Below are 20847 nucleotides of genomic sequence, written 5' to 3' on the forward strand. Positions count from 1 at the left end.
GTAAGAAATACCGTTACCGACTTGCTCAACTAAGACTGATTCGACTTCATTGATTGTGGGTTGACTCTCATTAAAACAGGATAGGCGTTATAACTTATGCAACGTACATGTACATGCGTGCATTTTCACTGATAAAACGTAAAAGGCTAATTCAATAATCAGATGAACTGAAACAATCACATTTTGAAGCAAATTAAATAATTTTATACCCGTAACTTAAACACACAATACAAGTTACATGTATTAATCTAAATGCAAGTAAACAACGAGTGGTGGTGTTTTTGTTGTTTTGTATCCAAATGAGAGTCGCGTCTTACCCGTCTGTGTTCTCGCTTCTTGAAGGTCGACCTTGTGGCCGATTGTTTTGAAACAATCTGACTTTCAGTTGTTCGTTCAGTTCTCCGTTCAGTCGCTTCTTCCGTGTAAGGGTGAGATATTGCTACTGAGGCAAGCATATCCAACGGAGAAATCAGACAGCTGGTCCACTCGTTCTCCATTTTCTCCATACCGAGTACTCCGCCATTACTGCTCGGCTCAGGCAATTACTAAAACCTGGGACGGAACGGGACGTCACCGGTTTTAGCAACAACCGTGGGGAGGTCACTGCCTGAGTGATAATGTCCCATCCCGTCCTGGGTTTTAGCAATGTAGGTGCATTTGGGTAATTGAGTGATCAATCTCATTAGATCTGAAGGTTAATAATTAAATTGAAATCAGTCTCATTGAATCAGTCTCGTTTGAATCATCCTCATTGAATCATTCTCATTGAATTGTTTTCATTGAATCAGTCTCATATTATCATTAAATCACTCATGGAATCAGTCTCATTAATTAATACCATTAATTTTGGTGCTTCATAATAAATTACCAAACAGCTAAATTATGGTATATTCCAAATTATGATCACTTACCATATTACATAACTTATATGCACCTTTTAGAATTCTTTGGAGATTGGGAAACTTCAAGTGTATTAAGCACAACAAATAAATACACACAGTTTCAATAATAATGGAATTTATTATAACAAAGATAAAAATGGATAGTAGCAGATGGAATCATTATATACAAATATGATATGGTTTGTGTGGGTGTGTCCACGTGGTGGAGGCCTAGCTTGGTTGCTAGCTAAGACAAAGGGGTGCTATCTAAGTAGAACAAAGGATTAGCTCTGTTACTAACTATTGGCCCTTTTCCACTACCCTTTTTCAGCTCACTTCAGCCCGACACGGCTCGCGTTTCGACTGCCTCAGAGCAGCACGACTCAGCTCGCTTCAGCCCTACTCAGCACCCAAAACTCGCACGGTTTTGGAGTAGGGCTGAAGCGAGCCAAACCGAGCCGAGTGAGGCTAGGGGCGTGAGGAGACACTCCCCTGTGCACTGATTGGTGAGGAGGAGTGTCCTCACATGCCCACACACGCCCAGCGAGCACGCTGGGATCTGTAAACCCGGAAGAAGAATTATTACGAGAATTTCTGAAGCCTTATGCGCCTCGCCTCATCTATACGCTCTTGCCAGTATCTGTTGGCGTTGTCGGTGACAACAAGCCACAGCACCAAGACCAGCAACACTAACGACTCCATGTCCTCCATGTTTATTGTTTACTATCCGGGTCGTGAGACTACCGCTTAAAAGGTCACTGATGTCACTGTTTGCGCCGCCTAACGACATCACGTGACGTCCACCCACTTTCGCTAACTCCACCCAATGTGTCCACCCACTTCCAGCCAGCACGGTTCAGCGCGGTTGTAGTCGAAATGCAACTCCAACAGCCCCACTCAGCTCGACTCAGCACGGCACGGCTCAGCCCGACTCAGCCGCGTTGGTAGTGGAAAAGCGGCATAAGGTGTGTTTGTGGGTGTGGGGCCTTGTGACCACGTGGTATAGGCCTTGTGTAGCTAAGCTAAGATATATTTGTGTGTCCACGTGGTGGAGGCCTAGATTAGCCTTGTGTTGCTAGCTAGGACAAAGGAAAGCTAGCTAAGGTGTGTTTGTGAGCGGCCACGTGTTTCTGTAGGCCTAGATTAACCTCGTGTGGCTAAGCTAAGACAAAGGGAAGCTAGCTCATAACACTACTAAATCCACTGAAATCTTGATGAGGTCAAGATGTGTGATAAGGAACTTAGTGTTAGTGAGGAATAGAGAAGCATGCACAGCCTATCTATTAAACAATTGAGAGAACATAGAACAATTAATTCAATTCGACACGCTGCGGGTCTACAGTGTAAACAAACCGTTCCTGAGTTTAAATTCACACTACTTCAATAAAAGCTAATTCCTAAGACTAGGTTTTTTGATTATGCCCAAAAATGCCAGTCTTACGCGAGATTATGAGATGATGTCCCGAGACTTTTGGAGTTTTCACCGATGTGGAGATCTCCGTGAAGCACAGGGAATTTCTTGGAGAGGCTGAGTTCACAGGAGCCCGTAGAGACTTCTATAGTAAAACAAAGAATTCTTGGTCCGATGCTTCGTAGCTCGTGGGAAGGAAATCTTTGTAGAACAAGGTGCACAGCGCTTCAGTTAAAAAAAGGGTCCAGCCACTTTCTCAACTTTGAATTAAAACTGCTTGGGCGGCAGTCGTGACGTCACTTCTAATACGAATAAAACCGGTTGTAACTCGATTGAGTTAAAGGATATGGGACATGAAACATAAAAGCACGCTATATCAGTTTCTTTCCATTAAAAATATGAATTCATTGCATCAACAAATACAAAATCATCTATTAAATTCAGCAAAATCGTTATATTCGTGATGATTATATGGCATTTCTGCTCAACTTCCGATATGCATTTTTTGCAACTGGAAGAGCCGCTGTCACGTGATCATACGTCACAAAAACTTTCGGGCACAGCACAAGCGGGTAGATGAATGGAGAAGTGAATGACAAGAAAATTGTTTTTATAGTCTTTAAAGTACATTGGACATCATGGTGTATTGTGCTGCTTATGGTTGCGATAATTCCAATGGGAAATGCCCTGGAGTAAGTTTTTTTGCATTCCCCAAAGACCCGAAGCTGAGGAAAGTGTGGGCTCACCTGCGCATGCGCAGTAGGCTTCGCGCATGTGCAGTAGGCTTGGTAGGACAACTTTACAGAACACCTGTTGAAAAAAACTTTGCACCTACTGTTTCCCACAAACTGTATTCGGACCATTTCACTGAAGATTCTTTCAACATTAATACTCAGGTACTGAGCGATATTAATTCATGAAACAGGAAGCATAAGGATGAGAAAAAAAACCAGTTCAAATCGGGAAGCCGCGCACACCTGCGCCAGGCTGCACAAATGCGCGCAGCTTCCCGACCCAAACCGCCTCTCTCTCATCCTTACACTTCATGCCTCATGCTCCATGAGCCAACATCGCTATTTTTTTTTTTTTTTTAAATCGGATCTCCGCGATTCAGCCGTGAAAAAGGCGGCATCCGCCGAAAGGCGCGCTGTTTGCATCCCTGCACGGAGGCCAGGGCAGGAATATTTTTGTTGATATGAGTGATCCGGTGCGATTTCGCGACCCCCCCTGTTGAAGACCTCTGCGCTAAGCGACTGAAAGCCGAGGTAAGGATTAGTATTATAATTTTGGGTGTATCAATTATTGATTACCCTAATTCTGACTCATTTCGCCATTTTGAATGTTTTCATCTCGGACTCTGGAAGCATTGTATCTCAGTCAATCTCGAAAAATATCAGCAAAAAAAAAAACTAGCTTGCAACGGACTTTAGCTAGATCTATGATGAACTTTCAATGTATGATACAAAAATAATACTTCTTTCAACAGATCATTAGCCTTTGAGCAGAATTGTTTTTAACTTGCCAGGAAGTGTTATCCAGCCGACCGCTTTCAGTTTCATGAGGGCTGAATGAACTCTCACTCTCGGAATCATCTGACCCGTCAGAGTAAAGACAAGATCCATGTTCATGTGAATTTCCAGCTATCGGTTCGAATTGATAGGGTCTAACTTCACATCTCTGTGAAACATCGGGAATATCACTGTCGATGGTGTCCATTTCGGTAACCTGTTTACATTAGATTCCCAAGCGCTGGCTCCTTGGAAAGTTTTTGTGACGTCACGGGTCACGTGACCACCTAGCTCATTAACGAATCCTTGTTTTACGCTGATGTATAGAAAAACTTGAATAACGTGATGATTTTCACATTTTTGACGCCCTGCAGTGATTTAGATGGCATTTCTTATGTCCTTTATACATAATTATGCCCAGGTAAAAATCCATGTCCCATATCCTTTAAAGATTGCACAACTCTGGAGTCTACCTTGGCCAAGGGTAAGAAAGAAATCGCGCTAAATCATGGATCTTGCAAGAAAGAGGTCTTTTTCTGGTTTGCTCGGGTGAGCAGCCTCTTTGTGTCCGTGGACTGCTGGTCCCGAGACGGAAAAAGAGAGAGAGAAGTCCTCCTTGTGTCCGTGTTGAAATCACGGCGCCAAAAGAGGAGGAGCTAGGAGTTCCCGGGTTTCTTATGCTTTCATGGAGGATGTGACGTTGGTGATCCCGCCCCCGCGTGACGCAGGTCAACGCGGAAGTTGGCTGATGGGAAATGTAGTTTCTTAAAAGGGACTGTACCTACAGCAACAACCCTCGGCTCACACTCTGGGATAACTGGTGCAACTGAACTAACTTTCCTTTTTCAAAAAAAAAGAACACACACTTTCCTTTTCTTGTAGTTTTCTTTTCCTTTAATTGTTGGTACTGCACCCTCTTTCAATACGGGCTTATAGCCAACGCTCCTCAACAGATCAGAGGTCTCATACGAGTCTTCAGTAAAATGTGCAGAGCAGAGGAAGAGACCACTTCGTAGGTGCCCAACGTGCCCATGAACTTCTCACAAAATGTGTCCAGAACTTTGCAGTTTGAACATTCTTGGGCCATGAATGCAACGTAAATCCACCTTCTGTCGTGTTGCTGCACCCGCCAGCAACACATCTACGTGGCATGGCGATATATTAGCTCAAAATGGAAGATTGAAGTTGTAGTTAGCTCTGTGTTTTAGTATAGCGAAAATGGCGATGAGACCGATAGCCTTTCTGTTGTGACATCACAGATGTCAAGGTCATTCACTCAGCCCGCTACCTATATGAATCACTTTAATCGTAAAAATTACTATATTAGATTTATTGTTAACGCTTAAAACTATTCCTATGCCATTCTTGAGGTCTCAAGGCATTTATAAACAAAAAGTGAGGCCATGGCTCTGCGTACTTCCTTTAATGTTCGAGTTTATGTTGGCAACCAAGCTGTGAAATGAATAGCTTTTCTGTACCCTTTAGACCCTGTTGCTGAAGAGGTGAAGAGTGTAGACATACTAGCAGCGCTTCCAACTCCACCACATAATCAGAATGAGGATGTGAGGTATGCAGTAGATTTCAGGAAGGTTAATTTAGCTCATTGTGTAATAATTTATGATGGTATGCTCATGGATTAATTACTTTCAGGATGGAGAGCGATGATGACAGTGATGTTCCAGATACCATTGTTCCTGCATCATCACCCGAGAGCCAGTTGGGGGATGATGCATCACGCTTCCCTCACCTACTGGAGCTTAAAGAAGAGGAGGAAAATAGAGCAATTTCTCCTGTTATTCCCATGATTCCACGCTCTGCTATCCCGAGTATGCTCTATGACATTGTTCCTTTTGTTACTATTTCTAAAACTAGTCTGATGTCCTGTCAATATACTGTATGATTCAGCCAGTTAATCTTTTCCCCCTAATGCCCAGGTTTTGCAGAAGCGAAACCATTTGAGGCAGTAGAGGGAAAGGCTGGTTCCTCGTCTGGTTCCTGGGACAAGGCCAAGAGCAATGAAGTGGCTGTTACCTTCACCCTCTCGGCAGCTGCAGCCAAAGTATTTACACTTGAAGCTGTTTAAATGCTTACCTGGCAGATTGTCATATCATCTTGTGGGTTGTTTTTATTTTTTTATTTTTTAACCCCGGAGCATTTGTTCTCTCATCAGAATCTGAACTCTGTGATGGTGGCAGTTGCCCAACTACTGCACATGCGTATGCCAGGGTCATATGAAGTGGCTTTCCCCCGGAGTCCTGGTAGAGCAGGTGGTGTCGGCCCTGGGAAAACACCGGACTCCTCCAACCCAGGTAAGTGATGGTTATCAAGTTGTATTCCCATGTTTTTTTTTTTTCAGGATTAATCTAGCACTAATGCAATTAAAATGTTAACGTTTCATTCATGCTTCATGATCTTATGCCTGAAATTGTAATGCCTGTGACTGTTTTTGTTTGACCTCATTTTGAGAACTTGGAGTGTAGTATAATAGGCTCTAACTAATAGTTGGTTTGCTCTAGACGTGCTTCTTAATATTTTTAGCTCATCTGGCCATAAGGCCGATGAGTTATTGCCATGGCGTGGCGTCCGTCCGTCGTCCACAATTCATTTAAATCGTATCTACTCCAATTCTCCACGGATTTCCGTTCCATTTGTTTGGTTTGAAAGAACTCATCACTCCACACAAAACTTGGTCATTGTTTTGTCAAATTTTTCGCTAACGAGTTAGCAATTAGGCCAAATTAACGAATTTCCCAGGCCTCTTAGTAGAATTTTATCTCCCCTCATTTCTACTCCGATTCCAGTTCTAATCGATGTTTTGGGCCGATCTTCCCTTGAGGAACAAAACTTGGTTGTTTCTTTGTTGTAAACAATTTGTTTAGAACTTTGTTTATTTTCAGTTAAATCGTATCTCCTCCCTCAGTTCTCGATGGATTTCAGTTCTGATTTGTTTCGTTTGAAAGAACTCGTCATTCTGCACAACACTTGGTCGTTGTATTGTCAATTTTTTGATAACGAACTGCTAATTAGGTCAACTTCACAAATTTTTGGATTTCTCATTAGAATTGTATCTCCTCTCATGGTTCTGATTGATGTTCTGGTAGATCCCATCTCGGGGAGCAAAACTTGGTCGTTTGTTTGTTGATTTTCTTGTTGTAAACAGTTTGTTTACAACTTTTTGCTTTTTTTTCAGTTAAATTGTGTCTTCCCTCAGTTCTCGATAGATTTCAGTTCTGATTGTTTTATTTGAAAGAACTAGACCTTCTGCACAAAACTGGGTCGTTGTATTGTCAATTTTTTGCTAACAAATTAGTAATTAGGTCACTTTCTTCTGACTAGAATTATCTGTCTCTCCTCTCTCGTTTATCATGCGAATTCAGTTCTGATCGATGTTTTGGGTCGATCTTTCCTTCCTTGGGGAACAAAATTTAGTCCTTGGTTGATTTTCCTGTTGTAAACAGTTTGTTGTGGAGGTTGGTCCTCTCTCACATTGGCACATTTCAGTTCTGTTTGATGTTTTGGGAGTCATGGTTGTTTTGATGGCGGGCCAGATGAGCTGCTACGTCCTTGGCTTTTTTTTTTAAAATAAATTCTCATGATTTGAATTATTTTAGGACCTCTGTACGTAAAGACTGATCCATCTGCAACCCAGGATGCAGAATGGCTGAAGCAGTTTGATGTCACCTTGCCAGGCTGTACTCTAAAGAAGCAAGTCGACATTTTGTCTCTGATCAAACAGGTTGGCTGGCTGTCTGCTTCATTCAACTTAAATGATATAAGAATCTTTTTTTTTTTTTAATTTGGCAATTTAACTAGTAATTTGGCATATGTTATTTTTGCACAACATTTTTGGAAATCAGTGTAAACTGAAAGATTTCTGTGGATAATAATAATAAGCATTATTATTATTATTATTATTATTATTATTAAATTCCCCCAAAATTAATGGTTTATTTTTCCTCTTTCCACAGGAATACCCCGAGCAAGAGGATCGACCAGCTCAGCACTGTTATATGACCAACGTTTCAGACCTTGACGTGCGCCATCTTCCCATTATTCCTGTTGAGGTATCTCCACCGCCTTCACCTCCTCCTCCTCCACCACCACCACTACCACCACCACCACCACCATCTGTCTCTGCTGAACCCGTCACTCAGTCTGACCCTCATGCTCAACAAGAACCTGAACCAGAGCCTCCTGCTCAACTCGAGTCACCCTCCTGTTCTAGCACCAGTGCTCCCATTAAAACAGAGCCAACAAGTGAACCTTTGACAACAGATCAGATCTCTGCTGTTAAGACGGAGTCCGAGGAGGCCATATTAGCCCCTCTGGTTGGGCCACCTGAGGACGCGGTTTCTGTCTCAGTATCTGCCTCAGCATGTCAGGAGTCTTTGATTACGGAGATCTCCCTCAACCCCGTTAAACAGCGTAGACCTTTCTCGGAAGACGAAGAGGTACGTCCCAAAATCAAGAAGTGGAAAGGTGTGCGCTGGAAGCGCCTTCATTTGGTCATCACCATTCGTAAGGGAAGCTCCAAGAAGGAGAACAGTCGAGAGGTGTCGGAACTTATGGAGCGCCTGCGTATCACACTCAGACCAGACAAGCTGCCACGCGACAAGCGCAAGTGCTGCTTTTGCCATGAAGAAGGCGATGGAGCTACTGACGGTCCAGCTCGTCTTCTTAATATTGATGTAGATCTTTGGGTGCATCTGAACTGCGCCCTGTGGTCTACTGAGGTCTACGAGACGCAGGGTGGTGCACTCATCAATGTAGAAGTGGCCCTTCGGCGTGGACTTCGCACGCGTTGCGCATGCTGCCAGAAGACTGGTGCCACCAACAGCTGTAACCGTCTCCGCTGCCCCAACGTCTACCATTTTGCCTGCGCCATTCGAGCACGCTGTATGTTTTTCAAGGACAAAACCATGCTGTGTACCCAGCACAAGCTGAAAGGCCCCAGTGAGGAGGAGCTCAGCAACTTCGCTGTCTTCCGAAGGGTCTACATCGAGCGAGATGAAGTAAAGCAGATTGCCAGCATCCTCCAGCGTGGTGACCGCATACATCTCTTCCGAGTTGGTGGGCTCATTTTCCATGCCGTGGGCCAGCTCCTACCCTCGCAGATGGCTGCTTTCCACTCTCCCACGGCTATCTACCCTGCAGGTTATGAGGCCACGCGTATCTACTGGAGCACACGTGTGCCAAACCGACGTTGTCGCTATCGGTGTCGCATCAGTGAGCAAGATGGCCAACCCTTGTTTGAAGTACGCGTCCTAGAGCATGGACAGGAAGATCTACATTTCCGGGACAGTAGTCCAGATGGTAAATAGTTTTTAAGGTGTTTACTGAGTAAAAGTATCTTATTACAGATGTGTTTATTGTGTGGGAATCTTCATCTGTGTTCTCGTTTTAAATATTAGGCATATGGAGCAACATTGTGGAACAAGTTGCCAAGCTGCGTGAAGATGCAGCCATGCTGAAGCTCTTTGCCGATCATGTAAAGGGGGAGGAAATGTATGGACTTACTGTCCATGCAGTGATGCGCATTACTGAATCGGTATGGCATGATTTCCAACATTGACCGCAGATTACAGATGATTTATAAGAATAATTCATTTTCCCACAGAAAATTTAACGAGCCTCTTACACTGCAGCTTCCAGGAGTGGAGAACTGTCAGAACTACACGTTCAGATATGGCCGCCATCCTCTCATGGAGCTTCCGCTTATGATTAATCCTACTGGTTGTGCACGCTCTGAGCCCAAGATTCTCACACACTGCAAGCGGTAAGGCTGTAGAATGAGCAGTTATAGTGGTGCTTGAAAATTTGTGAACCCTATAGAATTTTCTATATTTCTACATAAATATGACCTAAAACATCAGATTTTCACACAAGTCCTAAAAGTAGACAAAGAGAACCCAGTTAAACAAATGAGACAAAAATATTATACTTCGTCATTTATTTATTGAGGAAAATGATTCAATATTACATATCTGTGAGTGGCAAAAGTATGTGAACCTTTGCTTTTAGTATCTGGTGTGACCCCCTTGTGCAGCAATAACTGCAACTAAACGTTTCCGGTAACTGTTGATCAGTCCTGCACACCGGCTTGGAGGAATTTTAGCCCATTCCTCCGTACAGAACAGCTTCAACTCTGGGATGTTGGTGGGTTTCCTCACATGAACTGCTCGCTTCAGGTCCTTCCACAACATTTCAATTAGATTAAGGTCAGGACTTTGACTTGGCCATTCCAAAACATTAACTTTATTCTTCTTTAACCATTCTTTGGTAGAACGACTTGTGCGCTTAGGGTCGTTGTCTTGCTGCATGACCCACCTTCTCTTGAGATTCAGTTCATGGACAGATGTCCTGACATTTTCCTTTAGAATTCGCTATTATAATTCAGAATCCATTGTTCCATCAATGATGGCAAGCCGTCCTGGCCCAGATGCAGCAAAACAGGCCCAAACCATGATACTACCACCACCATGTTTCACAGATGGGATAAGGTTCTCATGCTGGAATGCAGTGTTTTCCTTTCTCCAAACATAACGCTTCTCATTGAAACCAAAAAGTTCTATTTTGGTCTCATCCGTCCACAAAACATTTTTCCAGTAGCCTTCTGGCTTGTCCACGTGACCTTTAGCAAACTGCAGACGAGCAGCAATGTTCTTTTTGGAGAGCAGTGGCTTTCTCCTTGCAACCCTGCCATGCACACCACTGTTGTTCGGTGTTCTCCTGATGGTGGACTCATGAACATTAACATTAGCCAATGTGAGAGAGGCCTTCAGTTGCTTAGAAGTTACCCTGGGGTCCTTTGTGACCTCGCCGACTATTACATGCCTTGCTCTTGGAGTGATCTTTGTTGGTCGACCACTCCTGAGGAGGGTAACAATGGTCTTGAATTTCCTCCATTTGTACCCAATCTGAATGATTGTGGATTGGTGGAGTCCAAACTCTTTAGAGATGGTTTTGTAACCTTTTCCAGCCTGATGAGCATCAACAACGCTTTTTCTGAGGTCCTCAGAAATCTCCTTTGTCCGTGCCATGATACACTTCCACAAACGTGTTGTGAAGATCAGACTTTGATAGATCCCTGTTCTTTAAATAAAACAGGGTGCCCACTCACACCTGATTGTCATCCCATTGATTGAAAACACCTGACTCTAATTTCACCTTCAAATTAATCCTAGAGGTTCACATACTTTTGCCACTCACAGGTATGTAATATTGGATCATTTTCCTCAATAAATAAATAAATAAATGACCAAGTATAATATTTTTGTCTCATTTGTTTAACTGGGTTCTCTTTATCTACTTTTAGGACTTGTGTGAAAATCTGATGTTTTAGGTCATATTTATGCAGAAATACAGAAAATTCTAAAGGGTTCACAAATTTTCAAGCACCACTGTATTGATGTTGGCTGTTTGAGAAGCATGCTTGCGTTCTTCATGTACCTGTGATCTGAAGCTTTTTTTCCCCCCTTGACTCTGTAGGCCCCATACACTGAATAGCACGAGTATGTCCAAGGCATACCAGAGCACGTTTACAGGGGAAATCAACACACCCTATAGCAAACAGTTTGTTCACTCCAAGTCCTCACAGTATAGGCGGTTGAAGACGGAATGGAAGAACAATGTGTACCTGGCTCGCTCCCGTATCCAGGGACTGGGCTTGTATGCAGCTAAAGACTTGGAAAAACACACTATGGTCATCGAGTACATTGGTACCATCATTCGTAACGAGGTAGCAAATCGACGGGAAAAAATCTACGAAGAGCAGGTTTGTAAAGTTTAAAGCAACGTAGCTGGATTAACCTGACCTTTTTTTTTTTTTTTTTTTTTCCCCCCCGAATATTTGCATTACCTGACATCTGTATTGTTCTGAATCAGAATCGTGGGATCTACATGTTCCGTATTAATAACGAGCATGTAATAGATGCCACCCTGACTGGCGGCCCTGCTCGGTAAGACCCTGATGATGCCCGTTTCTCTATTTTGCAATATTGAGCCTTTTTTTTTTTTTTTATTGTACTTCACTTTGGTTGTATATGTACTGTTCCAGCTATGTGAATCATTCCTGTGCACCTAACTGTGTTGCCGAAGTTGTGACGTTTGACAAAGAGGACAAGATCATCATCATTTCCAGTCGTAGAATCCCCAAGGGTGAGGAGGTAAGGATCATGCATGGTAGACTGAAGTAAATCTTTTAAATAATACAGGGATGAGAATTTTCCACGGAATTCCGAGTTTTTCCCGCTCAAAATGTCATTTTTGTGAAATGTGTAAATCCGTTGAAAAAATTTCGGGGGGGTGGGGTGTATGGTTAACGATCTGTGGTCACCTTATAACGCAGACATCCCGAGTCTTCCGGAAGTTCCGGGAGTCTCCCGCATATTGATAGCGGCTCCCTGATGCCTGCAAATTGGAGAATATCTCCCGGAATCTAGAGCAAGCGCGTGCACGCGAAACATTGTCTACCTCGCGCATCTTAGAATGTGCGCATATGACGAAGCGCGTGAGAGAGACTGCGTGTGTGCCTGTTCATGTAGCGCATGCTAGACAAAGAGCACCCTGATTGGGTTACTCAACAAAATAAGCCAATCAGCTTTCAGTGTGGGCGGGCTTTTATCTCTTTTCTTGAGGACCGACGTTTTCAGTTGAGTCAGTGCAGCCTACAGGATCGGCATGGCAGAGAGCGTGCGCGCGCGCCACAAAAAACGAAAATACAAAACCCACTTCACCTCAGATTACACAACAGAATCTCCCTGTCTAATAAGGGTCAACAATAATGACAGTTTCGCGCGATGTACTGTTTGCAGCAGTGGTTTCAGCATTGCCCATGGTGGCTTAAATGATTGTAAAGGACATGTTGAGGTGAGGAGTGTCATTTCATGTGCATTATATTTAGGTCCACAACAGGCTGTCATGAAAAGACCAAACTTATTGAAGATTTCCATAAAGTAACAATGTATGAATATACATCATATATATCACATATATATCAAATACACGTCATATATAAGTGTGTATCTTTTATAAATGGGGTTAGCTTATCTAATGTAGCATGTTGGGGAGAATCTCATCTCATTATCTCTAGCCGCTTTATCCTGTTCTACAGGGTCGCAGGCAAGCTGGAGCCTATCCCAGCTGACTACGGGCGAAAGGCGGGGTACACCCTGGACAAGTCGCCAGGTCATCACAGGGCTGACACATAGACACAGACAACCATTCACACTCACATTCACACCTACGCTCAATTTAGAGTCACCAGTTAACCTAACCTGCATGTCTTTGGACTGTGGGGGAAACCGGAGCACCCGGAGGAAACCCACGCGGACACGGGGAGAACATGCAAACTCCGCACAGAAAGGCCCTCGCCGGCCACAGGGCTCGAACCCGGACCTTCTTGCTGTGAGGCGACAGCGCTAACCACTACACCACCGTGCCACCGTTGGGGAGAATCATAGTCTCGTATCTATATTTCTGATAAAATTTTAGGTATGACACCATGTATAACTCTCCTACTTATTGCTCATTTCATAGGGGGAATTGCTGGTATGTGCCGCGTGGGAGTGTCCGCCCAAATTTTTTAGGCCGAGATGAACTTAGTTTTTGATTTTAAAAAAATTTCCAGTATGTAATGCCAATTGTACACGCCTGTTCTTTAACTCAAAATCACCATCTTGATCTTCAGATTGACCATATGGTATCTGTATTACATTACACAACATCCTGTCCAGATAAAACCTAGTTAGTCCACACAGCAGTTGAAAGGGAAGTGATGAGTGATGTTGAATGCTGCCTGCTTAATATGCAAGACCTCCTGCTACCATGATAACATCAGAAGAAAGCTTCAGAGAATTATATGATAGAACTTTTTTCTGGTTTGCACTTCATTTTAAAGGATTAGAGTATTCAAAGACATGAATAGCTAAAATGCAGAAATATAATACTGTAGAGCTCGTTTATATTAAAAGGTGCATTTTTTTTTTTTTGAAATCAAATGTGAATTGATTAAAAACAAGTCTCTTGTACCATATTAATCATTTTCACCTGGTAGTCCACCAAGAAGGGGAATTTATTTCCAAATAAATTGCAACTTTTTGCTGATAAAATTGATGGTTTTGGGGTAAAAAAAAATAGCCAAAAATCATTAGCTCCCGCCCCCTGGGCCCCCACCGGGGCTCTGCCAGGGAAATCGATAAATCAAACGGGATAAAGAACTGTTTCCGATGGGCATGGCTCGATAGTAGCGTTACCGTGCAGATAGGGACACAAACTGTGACGACGTGCCTGACGGAACATATCCGAAAAGTGGACGTGCCGGGAAAGGTTCTGTGTATTCTGTGCTCAGATATGATCAATTATGGAAACAGAGGAGCTAGAAACATCCAGGAGCACATCAAAACAAAAAAGCACAAAGGTATGTTTTACTTAAATTGCCAAAGATAGAGTCAGGAGGAATCTAATATATCGTTACGGTTACCTCCATTATCGCTCACGATATATATTTGTCATCGTAAAGTTTATAAATGTTTTAAACCATCATTGAATTTGAAAACATTCATATATATATTATGGCATGCCGTTCAGGAAATTAATCTTTGAATATATTGAATGAATCCCCGAATATATTGAATGAAACTCTGAATATATGGAATGAAACTTTGAATATATTGAATGAATCCCCGAATATATTGAATGAAACTTTGAATATATTGAATGAAACTCTGAATATATGGAATGAATCCCCGAATATATTGAATGAATCCCTGAATATATTGAATGAAACTCTGAATATATGGAATGAAACTTTGAATATATTGAATGAATCCCCGAATATATTGAATGAAACTTTGAATATATTGAATGAAACTCTGAATATATTGAATGAAACTCTGAATATATGGAATGAATCCCTGAATATATTGAATGAAACTCTGAATATATGGAATGAAACTTGGCTGACGTCATGAAGGCACTGCCGCCGTCCTGCAGCAAAAATGAGTCAGTCGGCTCGGGATTTGGTTGCGGCTATTTTAAACAATAAAGACATTGTTAACACTCTGGCGAATGCTTGTGGTTTTATTAGTGTTTACTTGTTTTATGTGCAACGAAGCTACGGTGACAGTCATTTCCCTCGTGGATCATATTTGTATAACGGTATTTTCTGTATATAAAACTAATTTGTAAATTTTGTTTGTCGAGTTTTACAGCGTTTCTCAATATACTCTAATACTCTCCTCTGAGTCAGAGTTTTTCTTGAGACCTGTTGTCTGTCTGCCGAGCTGTGGGAGCAGGGGCAGAATACAAAGTTTCATTCCATATATTCAAAGGTTCATTCCATATATTCAGGGATTCATTCAATATATTCAGAGTTTCATTCAGTATATTCGGGGATTCATTCAATATATTCAAGGTTTCATTCCATATATTCAGAGTTTCATTCCGTATATTCAGAGTTTCATTCAATATATTCGGGGATTCATTCAATATATTCAGAGTTTCATTCAATATATTCAGAGTTTCATTCAATATATTCGGGGATTCATTCCATATATTCAGAGTTTCATTCCATATATTCAGAGTTTCATTCAATATATTCGGGGATTCATTCCATATATTCAGAGTTTCATTCAGTATATTCGGGGATTCATTCAATATAATTAAGGTTTCATTCCATATATTCAGACTTTCATTCAATATATTCGGGGATTCATTCAATATATTCAAAGTTTCATTCAATATATTCAAAGTTTCATTCAATATATTCAAAGTTTCATTCAATATATTCAGAGTTTCATTCAATATATTCGGGGATTCATTCAATATATTCAGAGTTTCATTCAGTATATTCGGGGATTCATTCAATATATTCAAGGTTTCATTCCATATATTCAGAGTTTCATTCAATATATTCGGGGATTCATTCAATATATTCAGAGTTTCATTCAATATATTCAGAGTTTCATTCCATATATTCAGAGTTTCATTCAATATATTCGGGGATTCATTCAATATATTCAAAGATTAATTTCCTGAACGGCATGCCATTTATTTTTTTTAATATATATATATATAAGGCGCACCCCCCTTTGAAACCCCCCCATGCATGCTTTGCGTGCGTTATGTCTGCCCTTGGCAGACATTTCAGAGTTTTTTTTAAATGTCCCATTCTCATCCCTGATAATACTGGTTGGCGTTGAGTGGTATATCATTAAATCTATTCCATTCAGCTAGCATGATATTGAACGAGTCGAAGACAAGTAGCTGAATGGAATACATCTGATAGACCATGAAAAAAGCCATTATTATTATTATTATACATACACATTACTTTTGGGCGTTCAACACATCTTTCTCTTTCAAAATTCTCTCAAAATCTGTATTTAACGAAGCAAACCGGGCGGCCATGTTTGTTTACACATTGTCCCAGTCGCTCGCTAACACGGAAGTTTTACGTCTCTGACGTGTGACGTCTTGTTGTCTTGACAACCATGCAATATCGTAAACCATATTCAACGCTCGTTCTCCATTGGGTAGAGTGATGTAATACATGTCGGATAAGCCCTATGCTAACAATATCGCATTGCTATCAAGCCAAATGAACGAAACCCGCTAGAAGGGAACAGAACACGTTTTTATTCCATCGAAAAGTGTCCTGTATGTATAATAATTTATATGATTGTATATAATGCACAAAGTTGTACGTTGATTTCTGAGTAAACCTGTCTGTTTTTTCCTCTTCCTGATGGAACATTAGCTGACCTACGACTATCAGTTTGACTTCGAAGACGATCAGCACAAGATCCCTTGCCATTGCGGAGCCTGGAATTGCCGAAAGTGGATGAACTAACGGGGAGAGAGAATGTGCGAGACATGCCTTTGCTCCCTGGTGCCAGAACACTTCTTCTGCGCCAAAGCCTTGTTTTAACATTACTACCCAGATCATAAGCTGTTCTGAAACAAGAGGAGGGCAAACGTTTTCCTCTCCATCAGCTGAAAAGAAAAGACTTTTTTGTTCTTCGCATCAGGAGCCAAAGCTTTGAAGAGAATAAAATTTAAAGCTACAACTCACTTTCTGATGAGCTCAATTGTTTGCTTGAATCTTCTTGTTGAAACTCGCCTCTGCCAAAAGCACCTCCTTCCTACTTCCTCTACTGTTCTTCTCCAATAAGCTGGCTGGAATCAATCCTCTACATCTACCAAAATGTCTGATTCTGTATCGTATCATATCAATACACTTAGGGTAGAACTCAGTGAAGAAAGTTTGTTTAAAGCCATTCAGCAAGTACTCAAAAATGATCTAATACTTTTATCCTTGGACCTATCTCTTATTGGTTTTTTTATTTTTTTTTTCCCCCCCTACCTTGTCACCCCAGACAGAAGTACACTCTCCCATCAAGTCAGCAGTGAAGATTGACAAAATGGATATTGGCAAGACAATCCTGGAGTGGCTCAGATCAGAACTGTGTACCTATTGTGAACAAGATGGACGATAATATAAAGTTTAAATACTATTTGACCTGTGGCTCAAAAAGGCACCAGATGTTTTATTATATTAAGTTTAAAGGTGGGTTTGGTTGACCCAGTCTACCTCATCGAGTTTGTGGGAAGTGACTGTTTTTGTATGAAACTGTTAAGTGCTACTGTGGAAAGGGGGAAGGGAGAAATGTTTTCATGGCAGTCACCTTTCTTGGTTAAGCAGGGAAAACTTAAGCAGCTGGTTTGCTCCTCTCTGTGTTGCTTATTATTTACGGTCGTGAGCCATTGCAACTTCTCACAATACACAACGACAGAGCCTCTACGACAGTCTTTCAGCACGATCATGCATTATTCAGAGCAATTAAAAACCAAATGGGCGTCTAAGTCGACGAGGCCGCTTAGTCGAAACGACTGTAGTTCTCATGTAGCCATTTTCCTTCCTGTCTGCCTATTTGCATCTAGAACTCATGCTTTTTCCCCCCTTCTTTCTTTCTTTCTTTGATTTAAGCGCACAACCAAATCCACTCTTACCCCAACAGAATGAGTGACAGAATGACCTTCAAGTGACCCAGTGTGCTGTTTGAGTTTTTTTTTTTCTTCCCCCCCCCCCCAGACGTTTGTTCAATTCAACACCCTTCAACTTGACAAAGATTGATGTTCAAGGCTCATGACTAACCATTTCTAACTTATGATGCAAGACTACTATTTTGTTTGCGACATTTTTCATTTTAATCCTAAAACCCGCCCCCAATGTTTTATAAACTTCCATCTCATCACTCCAAGCGACTCTTCATATCTCTCTCTCGCTCTCTCTTTTTCCCTTTGTAATACTTAGTGGACTGTTGTAAACTTACTGTAGTGAGCCTTTCTCTGCCTGAGCGCGGGCAGGCTGTATAATAACCTGTAATGTGGTGTGAGAACTGTTAGCACTGTTTTCTTGAGGCTGAAGCGAAGGCTGAGAAAGACTTCTTAAAAGGGCATTTGTTTTTCATTCATATTAAAGTAATTTAAAAAAAAAATTACAAAAAATTAATCTTCAGAGAAGGGAGCCGAACAAAGTCTCCACAAACCGCATATAACTTTGTTCCTTCCTCCCCAGATGTATGACCTCATATTAAAAAGTAATGCAACTTGTACAAACTGTATATATTGGGGGCAAAAAGCTGTTTATCCTACCCCTTTTTAATGAATAAAATCAAAATTCTAGAGAAATAAAAATTGATGGAATAAGAGAAACCACTGGATATCATTTTATCAGAAAGATTAAATGTGTATATATCTATAAATATATGTAAAATGGAAAAACGAAGTAATATCTTGATATGTATATGACTCGGAGTGTTTGGTTTTTTGTTTTTTTTTTCTTAGGTTTTTTTTTTTCCTTTTTGTTTTTTGCATTTACTTGTTTTTCTATTAGCATTTTTTTTTTTTTTTTGCTATAAGACCGTATACAGACATATACAAAATAGTGATGGTTATCATGTGTTCACCAATGATCCGGATGAGTGTTTGAGGTGAATGAGAAATCGGAGATGTTTGGTTTGATATTAATCCTAATACTTCATGCAAGTAGATCATGTTTGGAAGATGAGTGGTAGAATGGTGCGTACTAGCGTATGTGTATTTATGTAATATTGTTCACATAGATTTTTTTTCTTTTAATATTATTTATGCTACTGCTTGTGAAATACCTGAAATATTGAAACTGGTCCTTGAATTGGTAATTGGTTACCAGTGGGTTTCTTTTTTTTTTAAAATAAAAGGTTCCTGATATGATACTGTTATGAAATGAGTCTCATATTCCCTCCCTGTAGAAGTGAATGTGTTTTATATACTTGTGAAATGGAAGCATAGGCAGTACATGGTTTGATTTTCATTTTCAGTGATGAATCCCTAAACTTCTCAAAGACAGACGTTCACGATACTACTTCTGAGGAAGAATAGCAGAACTGGTGAACCTTAATTTCTTGTGTGTATTTTGTCTTTTTTTTTTTTTTAAATCTGACACTCACTGGATTTTAGTTGAACCCCTACATTTGGATTTGTTATATTAATTTAAAGCCTCCCTGCATATCTTTTAATTTAAATAAAAATACATCGCTGTTTGGATTTTTTTTTTTTTTTTTTTTTTTAGCCCAGCCTACTTTTTTTTTTTTTCTTAAAAGATGCTGCATCTGTACAGCAGAGCTACTTCGAGGAAGATGAATAAACATTTTTATTGTATGTGGCATGTTTTGTATGGATATAATTTTGAATTGTACATATTTTTGATGATGACAGAGGTTGCATCACTTTATATACAGCTGCCCATTACCCTTCCCTCTTCTGTTTTCTTTGTCTTTGCTTTATTTCTTGTAAAGAAAAATAAAATGCATTTTAAATACAGCCCTTTTTCATCCTGCTTTGTTGCCGATTCTGTTCAGGAGCAGTTACCGGTGTTTGGTGTTTCTGATGTTAGTTTAATGACACTTTCCATTTAAGATGTAGTGTGACGTGCAGGCAGCTCCAGACTCCTCACAGAGGCAGTGTTGTAGTCGAGTCACTAAACCTCGAGTCCGAGTCCAGTCTCGAGTCCCCAGTGTTCAGGTCCAAGTCATTAAAGAACATTTCGAGTCCGAGAACAAGACTCCATCTGCACCATTTGACGGTGGCTGTTGATGCTTTTATGTGAAGGCGTCTCTGCTGCTGTGTTGGACTAACGTTCCTGCTCGACTGCCCCGTTTTAGTTAACAGGCTACAGATAAAAATGATCATAAATGTAAACAATATATAGCTATTAAAAGCAGAGCTCTTAGAGTTTATGAGCAAAATATTTGCAAGGGCACAAAATCAACCTGAATAGAATAATATTACAGCACCATAAACGAACTATGGAATTGTGTCGTGTCGTGTATTTCACATCAATGAATCGCTGCATTGTCTTGTGACAGTGATGCCAACAATGAGATGCGTGTCACAGTGACGAATACATATCCATTCCTTTCTTTGACGTCGCATACCCTGCACCAGAATCAACACTGCGACATTTTATTATGCTGTGACTCTACTGGGTGCCTGGTGGACAGCAGTGAACCAGCGCTTTCACTTTACATCACTGCTATGGAGTTACGATCCAATATCAAACTCGATGTCAAACAGTTGTCTGGTTGCATCTGTCATGTAGACGTGTGTTGGAGCTCAGAGCACACAGCTGCAGATTGCAAAGCAAGTGCACGCCATTAGGACTAATTACCATGCACCTGTTCCTAATTCGAGTGCAATCACAGTGCATATGGACTCTGAGTAACACACAGTATACGTGTGAAGTATACACTCTGTACCCTGATGCTACCAAGCCTTGTATTATGTACTGCTTTTCTTGTTTTGTCCCCGTTTTGTTTTTTGGACTGTGAGTATCGTATTCCCTCTGATATTCTGTCTGTGTCTCACTCAACCACTGCCTGTTTTTCAACTCTGTCTCCGTTTTGGATCTGTTTGCTAGCGTGCATCACCATATTCTCTGAAGTATGGAGCTCTGCGATAATATAAAATTGCACTATAAGTTATATCGATTTTTTTTCTTTCTCTC

General features: G+C 41.1%; 1 protein-coding gene across 6 annotated transcripts in view; it reads left to right on the plus strand.

The window, feature by feature from the left end:
- Positions 1–19664, plus strand: part of kmt2d (lysine (K)-specific methyltransferase 2D) — a 65258-nt gene extending 45594 nt beyond the window's left edge. For all 6 annotated transcript variants that reach the window (XM_060938464.1, XM_060938461.1, XM_060938463.1 and 3 more), the window contains 12 exons: positions 5286–5367; positions 5451–5626; positions 5735–5859; positions 5971–6109; positions 7412–7536; positions 7769–9113; positions 9212–9348; positions 9446–9576; positions 11289–11574; positions 11685–11758; positions 11857–11965; positions 16558–19664. In XM_060938464.1, coding sequence (XP_060794447.1) covers positions 5286–5367; positions 5451–5626; positions 5735–5859; positions 5971–6109; positions 7412–7536; positions 7769–9113; positions 9212–9348; positions 9446–9576; positions 11289–11574; positions 11685–11758; positions 11857–11965; positions 16558–16650 — 2822 coding nt within the window. In that variant the 3' untranslated portion in view covers positions 16651–19664. The remainder of the gene's footprint in view (positions 1–5285; positions 5368–5450; positions 5627–5734; positions 5860–5970; positions 6110–7411; positions 7537–7768; positions 9114–9211; positions 9349–9445; positions 9577–11288; positions 11575–11684; positions 11759–11856; positions 11966–16557) is intronic.
- The last annotated feature ends 1183 nt before the right edge of the window (positions 19665–20847 follow it).

The sequence above is a fragment of the Neoarius graeffei genome, chromosome 13, assembly GCF_027579695.1.
Source record: "Neoarius graeffei isolate fNeoGra1 chromosome 13, fNeoGra1.pri, whole genome shotgun sequence".
Classification (NCBI taxonomy): Eukaryota; Metazoa; Chordata; class Actinopteri; order Siluriformes; family Ariidae; genus Neoarius; species Neoarius graeffei.